Source organism: Polyodon spathula, chromosome 19, assembly GCF_017654505.1.
Source record: "Polyodon spathula isolate WHYD16114869_AA chromosome 19, ASM1765450v1, whole genome shotgun sequence".
NCBI lineage: Eukaryota > Metazoa > Chordata > Actinopteri > Acipenseriformes > Polyodontidae > Polyodon > Polyodon spathula.
Genome location: NC_054552.1, coordinates 10,243,845 through 10,258,865, shown reverse-complemented (window position 1 = coordinate 10,258,865; position 15,021 = coordinate 10,243,845). Strand labels below are relative to the sequence as shown.

General features: G+C 38.1%; 1 protein-coding gene and 1 pseudogene across 6 annotated transcripts in view; one reads left to right on the top strand and one right to left on the bottom strand.

The window, feature by feature from the left end:
• The window catches only part of LOC121294686 (synaptotagmin-12-like), a 59,054-nt gene extending 51,481 nt beyond the window's left edge, over positions 1-7,573 (top strand). For all 6 annotated transcript variants that reach the window (XM_041218673.1, XM_041218671.1, XM_041218672.1 and 3 more), the window contains 3 exons: positions 614-734; positions 2,738-2,871; positions 5,888-7,573. In XM_041218673.1, the coding sequence (XP_041074607.1) occupies positions 614-734; positions 2,738-2,871; positions 5,888-6,061 (429 nt within the window). In that variant the 3' untranslated portion in view covers positions 6,062-7,573. The remainder of the gene's footprint in view (positions 1-613; positions 735-2,737; positions 2,872-5,887) is intronic.
• LOC121295013 overlaps positions 2,826-15,021 on the bottom strand; it is a 43,906-nt pseudogene continuing 31,710 nt past the window's right edge.

Sequence of the window (15,021 nt, the reverse complement as noted above, 5' to 3'; positions counted from 1 at the left end):
GTTGATCCAAACAGTGACACATCTAAATATTGATGTCATTTAAATCATTCAGATAAGAGCAGTCTGGAGTTTTAATATTTTAACAAACATGAATAAATTAAAGAGACCGGCATGTTATCCTGGATTATAGCTATTTCATAACCTTGGGCATGTAATTCATTAATTATACAGTGGCGGCATATAGGCCGACGGCATGTATATCAATTGAATATCCCTCTATGTACGTATTGTTAAACACGTTAATTAAGTGGTAGCACTCCCTTGTTGCTTGCCTATTTTATGATGTTTGTAATTTTTCTCAGTTCTGAAGTGCCAACTAAGATTCTTGGAGAACACTGTCCAATAGTTTCTTGATAAGCCAGATAATTATTGGACATTTTTAAACTCACATTAAGGGGCACTATAGTAATTCCACAATTGATACGAGTAATTGACAAGCCATCGTAATGAGTGAAATAAACACAGTAGCACTCCATGAATGTTCAGAATGGTCAAACCCAGAATCAGTGACTTGAATAGCAGCCAGGATTCCAGAATGAGAATGATGTCCTAATTGTGTGTCTGTGTTGCATCACAAGTCCCTAACCAGAACTGTCTGTCTGTGTTTTTAAAGGCAGTTGACTCAGTGGGTGAAATCCTGCTCTCGCTCAGCTACTTGCCGACCGCGGAGAGGTTAACGGTCGTGGTGGCCAAAGCCAAAAATCTGGTGTGGACAAATGGGAAGAGTAATGCAGGTCAGTGCCATGCGGCTCCTGATCTGTGACCTAAACCATTAGGGTTCCCTGAAACAATTGGCTGTTTCATGCAAAACTCTGAGATGCTTTACTATTTTCAATCATATGTGATACTATAATCAGCTCTCTAGATAAGCTGCATACTGGGTGTTTTCCATATTGAAAAAATATTAATTGCACATATTTTAAATTGAATATGTAACGATTACACACAGCACTTTAGGGGCACAGCTTGAGTTCGCATGGTATGAAGCGTCTTGTACAGCGTTGGCTTCACAGACATTGTTTGTGGTCAATAAAGCAAATAAGTAATTGTTGATTTTATTTTAAAAGCAGGTCATTGTACAGTAATTCAAAGTAACATCACAGTTAACATGTAAAGCTGTAGTTAATGCAGCCTACCCCATAAGTTAGCATTAAAGTATATACCGTATTTACTTCAAGGTGATGTTGCACTTTACTCACATAGTATCTAAATTGGGAACCAAATTACTCAAGACCCAAAACCTTATCTGGAGCGCTGACTACAATATAAAAAAAGATCCAGTCGTGATGGGCACTTTCATTCAGAGATGATCCACTGTCATGGCTGATACAACTTGCTCACTACAGTACTTGTATTAGAACATAAGAACATAAGAAATTACAACATTACAAATGAGAGGAGGCCATTCGGCCCATCTTGCTTGTTTGGTTGTTAGTAGCTTATTGATCCCAAAATCTCATCAAGCAGCTTCTTGAAGGATCCCAGGGTGTCAGCTTCAACAACATTACTGGGGAGTTGATTCCAGACCCTCACAATTCTCTGTGTAAAAAAGTGTCTCCTATTTTCTGTTCTGAATGCCCCTTTTTCTAAACTCCATTTGTGACCCCTGGTCCTTGTTTCTTTTTTCAGGCTGAAAAAGTCCCTTGGGTCGACACTGTCAATACCTTTTAGAATTTTGAATGCTTGAATTAGGTCGCCACGTAGTCGTCTTTGTTCACGTGACGACCTAATTCAAGCATTCAAAATTCTAAAACATTCAGTGTTTGGGTCTCCAGCAGTCACTCCAGGACACACTAGATTGGTTGTTATATTCTGGGGTGTTTGCCATTCTTTACAGTCCGTATTCACGTCACATCCTATTCTGAAATCCTTTTGGGAACTACAAACCACGACAGATATGAGAAAAATTGACAACTGTGACAGGGTACATGCGCTTGTGTCTGTTAGTTTTTAGGTTTTCAATAGTTGCTACTGAACCGAAAACAAATTTTGATTGCAAGATGGGCATGTCTACTTAGTCTATTCTTGGTTTGATGTTTCAGTGCCAAATAGTATGCACTGTTATGCACTAATTGGCCAAATGAAAGTGACTTACTACATCGCTCCAGACACGTTGTGAAAATAGGTGATTTGGGCCACTGTAGCACGTCTGTTACTTGTCACAAAAAGTGACACACTTGCAGGCTTGCGATGAGAAACAAGTTGGGTGCATCCTTGTGGTTTTCTTTTGATTGTTGTTGAATAGTTGCACACAACTCTCACGCAGTTTACTGTATGTAGGTCTAGTGGATGTCATGACACTACATGCCCACATAAACTGGAATATATTTATTACCTGACAAAAATTAACTCTTGACAAATGAACAGTATAACTAAACGTTTACAGCGGCTACTTTCTATAGAATCTTACCATACCTGCAAATCAAGTGTTGTTAAAAGTTTTTACTGACTAGATTATGGCTGTTTACCAATAATGTCTTGGAAAAACACGATCTTTAAACACATTACTTACTGCAAAACACCATTTTTTTTTTACTGCTGTAATTTTTGTTTTACAGCCTTCAGTTGAAGGACATTAGCAGCACTAAGAAACTTTCTAGCAAGGTTACTAAGGATAACCATTTCAGTTTCAGAGTCTTATGTATGTATCTGAATGAAGCATCTGGTGTGGCCAGATAAAGGAGCTCATTAACGTGTAAATGACTGTATTTTCTCTCCGACTCTCCTCCATAAACAGATCCATTTGTTAAAGTTTATGTCCTCCAAGATAACAGGAAAATTAGCAAGAAGAAGACAGCTGTGAAGAGAGATGAGAACAATCCCATCTTTAATGAAGCCATGATTTTCTCAGTACCAGCCATTGTGCTGCAGGTAAGTCAGACACAACCAGGATCTGCGTTGAATCAGCACTGCAGAGAGAAACACAGAAGGAATAGCACCTCTTCATGGTAATGTTAGGTATGTTTGAAGCATAAAATGTGCCATACAGTTTGCCCTTTCACCAAGTACTTGATTCATTTTCTATTTCTGGTTATCCAATTTATCTAAACTAATCATTCAAATAAGATAATTTAAATAAAATAAATACATTTAATTAATTAAATTAACATACATCTGGATCATTTTACCAAGTCACTGTTTGGATTCAAAAAGTCTTCAATCCAGATTGTTTTAATTTTTTTGTATTCCAATTCATTCAGTATACAGTAATCAGTGTGGTTATGGTCATCCTCATGGGTGAAATAAACACAACACTCCTATGAGCTATTACAAGAACACCCATTGAAAAGAAAGTGTTTAACCATAAAAAACAGCTGAATTTGTACAATTACTTTATTTTAGATCAAGCCTAGCAACACAGCATAATTTGGAACCATGTATTCTGCCATTGGATTTGAATGAATGCATGATTCCAAAATGAGATCTGGTAGATTATACACTGTAGGAATGTTGTAGTAGTTTTATATATTAGAATGGATTATTCTTTACATGTTATTGTCTACAACAGAGAATTTCAGTGGGTTACTTTAGTTCATGAATGCAAGAAGGCCTCTCATGAAGGAACAGGCATATGGGTGAATGCACTGATAAGGAATTCACAGGAAGGTTTCTGCCTTCTTAAAAACTGTTGCTGGGTATAACTGGAGTGCCACGTCGAAGAGGGACAAAGGGTAACAAAACTTACTTTCCCAATACATCTTTACAAGGGTGTGTGAGCAGTCAAGTCTAAAAACCGTAAGGGTTGTAATGCATGGTGCTCAGTCTGATTTTGCTGCAGCCTGGAGCCTATAACTCTGTCCATGTCAAGTTATTCTAAGCTATACAAATAAACATATGAATAATACTGTTTACCAGTTGTATTTCCCTACAACTCTGTAGCACTGAAATATAAGAAGTTAGCTAAAACTGCCAATACTAGTATTTGCTATTTACTATTAGGTAGAGCTCTACTTCCAGATCATTACCATTTATAAGGGTTGTTTTATAACAACTGGGAAAAGTTTATTAAGTTTACTGGAAATTAAGGTTATACAGTAGTATTAAACGTTATTGTAGTTTTGTGCAAGCACATTGAGATGGGAGACACAGTTCTGCTTCATTAAAGATTTAACATGTAGTGACTGAACGCTAATGAAGACCGAAATGACCTTCAATACGAAGTGTTGGATTTCAGCGGTGCCTCATTTTTTATGGTGATGTTCCTGCACTATGTAGCACAAACTTTTATAATTACAGACAGTCTTTGAGAAAGAGCTGATAGAAGGTATCAAAACTTCCCTAAATGAATGAGATCTTTGATAACATTACTCAATGAATCCTGAAGGTCAAGCATCATAGGCAGTATCATATGTAGTGCTTCCCCTTTACAATGCTGAAGGCCATAGTTATAAGACTAGTTATAAGAGAATAAGAGTTCTAGTGCAATAGAATCCATGACCATGTCATGTTATTGACTGGTTTGGCGCTATAAAGAGCTGTTAATTAGTCACACATTGATCTACACCACACATCAAAATGTGAACCTGTACCTCTCTGCTTAGAGACATTTTACACCTGATAGAAATAGAGAAACAGCATTAACAATTATGACTTATGGGACACCCTGTAGTTTTATATGCATCACAGTTCCCTTTCCGTTCACTGGAAACCCACAAGACAATCAACACCTTCAGAGCTATAAAACTAACAGTGTGTTTCATGCTACAGTGCTAATTACTAATTAATAATAATGGAATCCCTGAATTCAAGTCGCACTCCCAAATTCAAAGACCAAATTTTAAATGAAAAGACCCTGAATGCAAGTTGCATTTAACCCCTAATGAAAAAAAACACAATAATAAATGGTTAAATGGAAAACGTTAAATTACTTTCAACTTTATTTCAGTTTTATTGTCCTTCTTTGTTTAATTTGGCCAGCGTGACTTTGTCACATTCATAAGCAAAAATAGCCTTTTAAATTGCTTCTCCATCTTCTGAAACCATAAGAAACTATTATTAAACGTATTGTTGCTTTTTTTTTAACATACTGGAACTGTACTGGAATTTTGACAAATCCTTCATGGTGATTTGGTTTATTTTTTTTAATACGTGATGTATAATATATTAAACTGCTGAGGATCTTTCAATCAATCACGGCACAAGATTTGACTACTGTATGCCATGACACATCACAAAAAAAAATGTTATGACATCAGCAGTACCATATTGAGTATTTAATGGTTTATTCTTACTATTGGTACAGCTGACATCATCCGATTTAAAAAAATCATAACGAATCATAATCTTGGAGTTCGTTTTTCCTGCAAAGTCATTTCAAAACGATATCAGAATCAGCCACCTATCTCAGCCATTTAACAGTATTCTCTCAAACCTTTTTTTCAGTGCAAATCACAATGGACTAAACAAAATATGGTTATGAAAAAAAATATATATAGCTGGATTTTTTGTACTTGTATATTAACAATGAAGCAGTATATAATAGTTATAGGACCGTGAGCAACTGTGTAAGGGTTATATTGAGCGCATAAACCGTTCCCCTGTTCACTTCTACTTTTACCAGTCTGCCCTTCCATACAGACGCTTGTCGTCCTATAACCCTGTATTATACAAGAAACGCTCTGTTAACTCAGTAACAGAAAGGGTTACACTAATTAACAACACCTTCTCCAAAACCACTGCCCTTCCTCAAAAAGTTAACTCTTTCAATGGACTGTTTCAGACAAACACAGGTAAATAAATACAGGTTTTGATGACTTTGCTTTGTCGTGTTCCTCAGTGATAATGAAACTCTGGTCTCTCTCTGGCTTTGACTCAGGACTCATTACCTTGTAACACGCCACAGCAGTGTCATGATCCCTTATCTTAAACGTTTTTTGTCTTCCCACAGGACCTGTCACTCAGAGTCACGGTGGCGGAGTACTGTGAAGATGGCAGAGCTGAGAATATAGGTCACGTGATCATTGGGCCCGAAGCCAGCGGGATGGGAATCACTCACTGGAACCAGATGCTGGTCACTCTGAGGAAGCCTGTTGCCATGTGGCATCCACTCCACAGGAATTAACATCCTCCCCACTCCAAATAGAAATATCTTCTTGCATGGTGCCTAATTCTTACAATAAAACTACGTTGGTATATAGGGGGCAAAAAAAATAACGTGGAAAAATAAAAGGCTATTTTTTCTAAAATCCATCTACTCTACTTTTATTATCTTTTGAAACTAGCAGTAGATATTGTGGTATATATTAAAAAAAAAAAAAAAAAAAAAAAAAACAGGTTATGGTGGAGTCAGGCTTTTCATCTGGGACACGTTTCAGTAACAGTATACTGATGGTAAGCACCCACTTAAAATAATATTGATTTACTTTGATAATCTAAACACAGATAATACACCTTTTATGACCTCAGTGTTATTTACAATCGAAAGCTGAATAACTTTGATTTTGGTACCACTATTTATTTCTACGTAGTAATGCATTGTTTTTAGTGAATTAATTACTGAATTAGTGAATTAATTACTGAATTAATTCTAAGTAGGTTTGCACCTTTTTAGACATTTATTTTTCAGGACCTCACAAGATTCTGTAATAAGTCAGTCAGTCACCTTGTATAGTATGCATTTGATTAAGATTCTTCATGGGCACATCATGACAATTATGTTACTCTATAAGGTGAGTAGTTTATTAGTGTTTTGTGAACCAATGAAAAATAAATAATGAAAAGATGCCAGTCTAATAATAAGCTTGTATTTACAGAGAATAATGCCATTTGAAACTGGAAAATAAAATAGTATCATCTATTAGAAAAGGTCTAGAAAAAGTATCATAGGACTCTTCAATGTGTGCAGGATAAATAAATAAATACATAGAAAAATCAGGTTCATTTTAAAACTTGGTTGTGACTTTTCTACTTTGAGACGTGCCAAATCTACCATTAATGGAACAACGTTTTAAGAGTGTCCATTTTCATAGCTGAAGGGGGTAATGGATAGATAATGGTAACTCACATAGGTTTTGAAAAAACTGAAGAATAAGATCTTTGGTTTGATCAAATTGATGCACTCATCATTAACTTAATAGCTATTTAATTAAACTTCATTTGTTTGACTGCATTTTAGAAAATATTAAATGTTTTTTTTTTTTTTCAACAAGACAGTTTTTGATTTAGTGTGAACTGTCCTCTACACATTACTTCATTTTATTTGCTACAAAAAAAACATGCCATTTAAAAATGACTAAACCAAATATATTGTCCTGCAAAGCTGAAAACAAGCACATGTCTGTTGGGGCTGGCTTTGTGTACGCAGCTGCCTAGGTTAATATTGACATGTCCTGATTCAATCTCACAATGGACAACTGAAGAAAGCACTGTAGGATAGCATGTCGCTGATAGCGTTATCTCAATAATGATTTCTAGATTTCCATTATCTTGTCCCGAGTCCTTGTATCATGAACTAGAGAGTATTAATAATTTTTCGATGCATGGAATTTTGCAGATTTATCAAGACTTTTATGGAATGTGTCACCAAGAAAATGTTGTGTTGAGTATTCTTTTAAATAAATTAAAAAATCTGAAATGGGCTTGTGTCAAGTAGTATTTGTATGTGTTTACTGTGATAGTTCTAAAACCCTTTTACTTGTATTACTTAAATGAAACACAAGTGTCGTAGCACTGGATGCTCAGTAAGTGGTCCTACCAGCTAAATGATATCTCTGTCAAGCATACGGCCTATGCTGCTGAAAATCAATATTCAGAATAAATAGCAGAGGATCTCCAAGTCTCCTCCGGTAAAGGCATGGATTTGTTGTGTGCACGGAGAGTCATAGAGTTGGGGAAGGGCAGGTTTGTGTCCTGGGTGTGTGATACTGCCCATCTTTACTGGAGATTCCACAGGGAGCTCTGCAGCGGGAAGTTAAGCCGTTTGAAAGGTCAACGAAGGTCCTGTTCCCTAATAAAGAATTGGATTTCATTTGAGTTGTCCTGTCAAGTTCAATTCTAGTATTTCCCTTGTGTGCATTAACAGGACAAGAGAAGTTTAATATGTTACAGGAGAAAAAAAAATTAAAAGTCAGAGAACTACCTGAATTGACACTCATTGAAAAACATTTTTATATTACAAATATACTATAAAGGAATATAATGTAACACACTTAATATCACCCATGTTAATTTATCGCCAGTGTCCCGGACAGAATATACAATAATAGGATTGAGTTGGGACAAGCTGCTGATAATATCACTTTGTTATTATCACTAGGTTAAAATCAATCATATTTATCAGTTACATAACTAATTCTCACCCTACTTAATATTTACTTTTCAATAATACTTAAGAATAAAGCCACACTGCCTAAAATCCACATACACCACATTTTTCCAGTAAAATCTTCTGTATAGATTAAAAAAAAAGAAAACAGAAATTAAAAAATTAAAAAAATTCAGTATGAAGAAAAAATATTTTGCAACATTTACAAGACAAAAACTGAGAAATGTTGCTGAACACCATTTCCTAAAATAGCTTTGAGCAATACTCACTTATCCAGTGACATATGCAAACCACACCTCTTCTTTCATGGGAGGAGGGGGAGGGCATTAGAATGCTGCTGCCTGGGCTTTATATATATTCTGTTTTTGAGGAGACTAATTCCACCACCTTTCACAAACTGAAATTGAATTGTGATGTGAATAAAATGTTCCAACACCTTAAACTAATGTCATGAATGTCAAATGCAACCTTGGTCAAAGCAAAAAGTGCCCTTTGCAAGAAAACAAAAATGTGTTTTGTGTTGAACAGCCACAATCAATATGTTGTGGTTTTTGCCAGTGTCTAATTTTTTTAAACTTACGATACAAAAAATATATATATATATAATATATATATATATATATATATATATATATATAATGTGTGGTGCACCACTGGTGATCCAACCACAGTTATGGTGATAATATTGTATTATACAAGGGGTTGCAACTAAATTAATTGTGAAGGGTAAATTAGTTTCTGAAAGGTTCAGATCTATTTTACTGCCTTTTAAACTAAGAAACATTACATAAGTTGCTAGATTGGTTTAATAATACCCATTCTTACTGTAGTAACAATTCCTGTACAGTATTTTTAAAATTATCATTTTTTTTTTTTTTGATTCACAAATAGACTAGTATTGTACAAAAGTGTAAAACTGCTTTTGGTGAGCAAAAACTTAAAAATAAGTTTCTGCTAATATTAAAAAGCTATTTAAATTGCAGTACCATTCATGATTAAATTTTGGAGCAGTTGGGGTATAATTATCATTTGATATTTGTTTGGTTTCATTGGGCTTTCTTCATTGCTGGGATTTACCCCTATTCATCAGCAACTACAGTTCTATATACACCAATGAGAATTCTGAACCAAAGATGAAGTACAGTGCCTGCCTCCCTCAAAATGCAATGCATGCCCAGGTTTCCAGTGTTAACCAAGGTTTCTAAAAATGCTGAGATTTAAGTAAAAATCCAACCAGCAAATTTTGACAACTACTGACTGTGCTGCTGTAGTTATTTTTTTTAATAAAGGTTACTTAAATTACAAATGTTTTCAAAGGTTATTTTGAGACGGATTTCATAATTGTCCGCTTTGATGATTATTTTCACAGTGCCGGACGTCAGAATGTTGCTTTTAAACTGATGGTGTTTGGTGAACTGGGGCGATTCAGCAGCTGTGAGAGCGGACAAAGCGTGTGAATGAAGAGAACCGTGTCTAGGACAGAAACACACATTTCTAACATGGTTCAATGATGTGCTAGATCACAATACAAATCACGAGGAGTCGTGCTGATCGGTTTTATATGCAGTGGAGATATCCAAGCTTTGAAGCCAATCACCTCTCTTCACCCGACTCCCTCAATACTCACACTTAATCAATATCCAAAACATTCAACCATAACATATTACATACTACTACAAATAAATTTGGTTATATAAATTAGACAAACATTTTGAGTCTTTGCTGATTTCCCATGGTGTGTCTATCCATTTTGTATCTATCCATTCATGAAACAAAGTGCTCTTCAGTCTTATTGAGACAGGTAATTTAACAAAGTACAGCTTCAGTTTCAGCATCCCTGCCAATGATTTCCTTTTTTTGAATAGTAATTCTGCTGATCCAACACGTACCCTGTTAAGGCTAATTAGTGCTGAGGAGTTGACTTTTCAACTTAGTGAACATGAATGCTTTCCTACAATTAAGAGCAGAGAGCCTTGTCAGTAAAAACAATCCAATAAATCTTAAACCAATATGCAGTACAAGCAATATGCATTAACAAGATGCAAGGTTCTGGCCTGCGAAAGTAGCGATGCAAAAGAGTTTAGTGAGGCAGACTGTCTGGTACTAATGCGGTAACACTTGTGAACGAATGACGAGTATATGATTAGAGATTTAACAATGAAATTGAGAATTGATCATGGCTTGATAAATGAATCCCACTATTTGGAAGCTCAGGTAGCTAGCTACCCAATAACGTGCTTTCTTTGCACGATGCCCAATTCAACTGTTTGTTTATTTGTTTTGTGATGAGAAATCCCACTGTCTTTATATGTATGTGCATGTTTTCAGTTGCATTTCAAGGAATTTGTTTTCAAAATTGTTTTCTTTCAACAAGGGAAAGACCTCTTGACAGCATGGAGAGACAGCTGACAGGAGGAAACAGATCCCATTGGGGCTGGCAAGGGTTACCTACCCTTGTCGGCAGTATCCAGCTCTATGTTTTCAAAGCTAAACAGGATGCTGGAGACACCCGCCCAAGGCTTTGGAAATTACAGAGAAAAATACCCCTAGAGTTTGCGAGAGCGGGGGCGGAAGATGACTCAACGTTGGCTAACACGGTTAACGACTTAGGAACAAAAACGGATATGAGAATGGAGAGTACTTCACAAAAGACTAGTTCAAGATCTGCAGTTAGCAGATAAGGAACTCCAGCTTTGTGTCTGCGGCTGGAGCAAGGTGACAACGGTCAGGGGTTTGAAGATTCATCAAGGGAGAATGAAATGCTTGAGGGAGAAGGGACAAGGGCCTCGCATTGATCAGTACTTCTTACGAAGTCAGTCGAATGAAATCCAGCAACAGGAAGCAAACCACAGTTTGCAGGATATCAGCATCCCTGTCATAGATGTGAGTAGGACTTGCATGGATACAACTAGTGATAAACCTAATGATCCTTGCGAACCGGGTCAGACGAACCAGCGTAAGAGAGAAAAGAACCTCAACGGGCACAAGCCTGGAGTTATATGGCCAAAAGCTTGTGAGAAAACTGCGTGGGACACAGTAAACATGGATCTATGTTTTACTTTGGAAAGGTTAAATGGAACAGTTGAAAAGAAGCTGGATAAATTTGGGGACATCATCTAAGCATATGGAAGTGAGAGGTTTGGAATTGAAAAAAGGAAGGAAAAAGTACAAACTATTCCTGGAAAGTCTAGACGGCAGCAGGAGATTGAACGCTTAGGTTATAGAAAGGAGGCAGTTGAGGAAGCAATGGAGAAAAGCAGAACAAAGTCAGAAGGAGAGACTCAATCTGTTACAAAGGGTCATAAAATATAAGCTTGCAACATTGCGCAGAGCTGAGCGCCTACGGAAACGCTACAAAAAGAAACAGCGTGCGAGAACTAACTTTGATCCATTCAAATTTGTAAAGAAGATATTCACCAGCGAGAAAAATGGCACACTAAAATCATCTATGTTTGAGCTGGAGAGAGATTTGGAGGAAACACATACAGATTCAAAAAGGCAGGAGCCTATGTCAATTCCTTCAGATATTGCACCTATCAATCCACCTGAATACCAAATGGAGCACCTAAGTGTAAAGAAGTAGAGCAAGCTTTAAAAAAAGCAAGGGCATCATCATCTCCAGGGCCTAATGGAGTTCCATACAGAGTATACAAGAGTGCTTCTGGAGTTCTACAAATCCTGTGGAAATTGATGAAAGTGGCATGGGAAAAACAGGTTGTACCAAAAGCATGGTGCCGGGCAGGTGGAGCCTTTATACCAAAAGAAAAGGATTCTACATGCAGTTTCGTCCTATTTCCCTACTAAACGTAGAAGGCAAGATTTTCTTCAGCATTATTGCTCAGAGATTGACAACCTATCTATTAAAGAACTGCTTCACTGATACTTCAGTACAAAAAGCAGGCATTCCAGGTTTCCCAGGATGCTTAGAACACATCAGCGTAATCTGGCAACAAATTCAATCAGCAAAAAAGGAGAGGAAGAAGCTCGATGTGACATTCCTGGATTTGGCTAATGCATATGGTTCAGTGCCACATGAACTACTTTGGGTAGTATTTGATTTTTTCAGTGTACCAATGACAATAACAAATTTAGTGAAAGCCTACTTTGAAGATTTGCAATTTAGTTTTTCAACTTCAGAATTAGAACTACATGGCAATGCCTAGAAGTTGGAATAATGGCAGGATGTACCATTTCTCCACTGCCATTTACCATGGCAATGGAAGTAATTATAAGGGCATCAAAATGGGTAGTGGGAGGAGAGTGCTTGGCTTCTGGAATGCGACTACCACCAACTCGAGCATACATGGATGACATGACAACAATGACTACAACACTAGCCTGCACTAATCAGTTATTGGGCAAATTAACCAATAACATTGAATGGGCACGAATGCAATTCAAGCCCACTAAATCAAGGAGCATCTCTATAATAAAGGTAAAGTAGTAGATAAAAGGTTCTACATTAATGGTGAGGCAATACCAACAATGCCCGAGAAGCCAGTGAAAAGTCTAGGGAGATGGTACGACGGGGATCTAAAGGACACAGTTCGTGTGGGAGAAGTTAGACAACAAGCAGTGGAAGGGTTGATGAGAATGGAAAGCAGCGCTTTACCAGGCAAACAAACTCTGGTGCTTTCAGTTTGGTCTACTGCCAAGACTGCTGTGGCCACTGTCTGTGTACGAGGTTTCCTTGACAACAGTTGGGAAGCTGGAAGCTTTAAATCAGTTCATACGTCAGGAAATGGTTGGGCGTTCCACGCTGCAGTATTTTATGGTCAAGGAACACTGCAGCTACCAATCTCTGCTCTAACCGAGGAGTTTAAGTGCGCCAAAGTCCGATTGGAAATGACATTAGTAGATTCACGTGACAAATGCGTAAGGGAGGCAGCACCTGCGTTGAAAACTGGAAGAAAATGGACAGCAAAGAAAGCTGTGGAAGATGCTAAGGCTGCCCTTCGAATTGGAGATATAATGGGGCAAGTTCAGCATGGAAAAGGAGGTTTTGGTCTCAGTTCAGCTCCTCCTACATGGCACAAGGCAACCCCAGCTCAACGGAGGAAGCTGGTAGTCAATGAGGTGCAAAAGCAGGAGGAGAGGATGAGGTGTATAAAGTCCGTTGCCCAGGCCAAGCAGGGAGAATGGATGAGATGGGAGAGTGTGGAACAATGCAAGATCGGCTGGCAAGACCTATGGACAATGGAACAGAGCAGGATCAGTTTCCTCATCAGATCAGCATATGATGTTCTCCCATCACCACAGAACCTAAACCTCTTGGTGGGTGAGGATCCCTCATGTCCTTTGTGTTCATTACCTGCAACATTAAGGCACATTTTGACAGGATGTAAGGTGGGTCTTAGCCAAGGACGGTTTACTTGGTGCCATGACCAGGTGTTGTGATGTTTGGCCTTAGCATTGGAAGACAAGCGTAACCTGACCAGTAAGTTGCCACCAATTCCATCAAAGCATTACACACAAAAGACAATATTCCTCCATCCAGGAGAGCAACCACCAAGAAAAAGTGTTAAAATCAAGCCTCGCTCAGGATGACTGGAAGCTGCTAGAGACTGGAAGATGCTGGCAGATGTTGGTCAATGGCTTATTTTTCCACCTGAAATTGCCACCACTAACCTTCAACCAGACATTGTCTTGTGGTCTGGAACAGCATGCCTTGTTCATCTGGTAGAGTTACCAGTGCCATGGGAAGAAGCTGTGGAAAAGTCGTATGAGAGAAAGAAACTTTGGTATGTTCAGCTAGCTGCTGAAGAGGAACAGTGAGGATGGAGAGTCCGAGTTTATCCAGTGGAGGTGGGTTGTCACACTCTACAACCCGGTTTCTCAGAGACATTGGGTTCAGTGGCAAAGAGTTGCATCGCACAGTGAAGAACTTATCTGAAGCAGCAGAAAGGAGCAGCAACTGGCTGTGGTTGAGACGGAAGGATTCTGGATGGGGATCTCAAGCACAATAGAAAGAAAGCAACGCTGATGTACAGGTAAGTAAGCTGGGCTGAGCTGAGTGGGGGATGGAGGGGGGTGATGCTGGGATGCCATAATCACTGTTGAGCCCTCTTGAGGTGTCGTGGGCTAGTCAACGAATCACCGAGGATGGAAGGTGCCCACTTGAAGACCCCAGAGATGTACCCTACTTAGCTCAATCCAGACGGTTGTCAAGCTGATGCGCTGGGGAGACCTCATTGGGTTGATCCCCAGAGCCACCATCGCAGCCATTGTGTGTGCTGATGCACTGGGGAGGCAAATGACCTGATCCCTGTAGCCAGCATTACACTTCAGCAATCAACATCAGACAGAAGGATATCTACATCATCAGATGGAAAACAACGTAAATGGATAGAGATGCAGATGGATCACATTAGTTTACTGCAAAGCTACGTCTTAGTTGGTGCTTATCTTGGCGAGAGCCGAGTTCAAATCAGCATAAAGTCCAACATCTACTCTCATGTAATGGAAATCAACAAGAAATGTTCTTAATGCCATTGATTCCTGTTGTTGATGTTTGATAAGAATATTGGTTGCTGATTATACATGAAGTTTAAATTATTTATAATACCCTCACTCATAATGCTGCTAGCCAGTATTACTGACATAGTCACGACTTTGAGTCATTTAATTAGTCTTGCATCTACTACACACAATCTGCAATACCCAGAGGCACACTCAGAGCTCACATTTATTGAATGTGAAATAATAAAAGGAATGCAAATCAATTTTCTCTTATGTGATGAAGCCTAAATATTCAATTC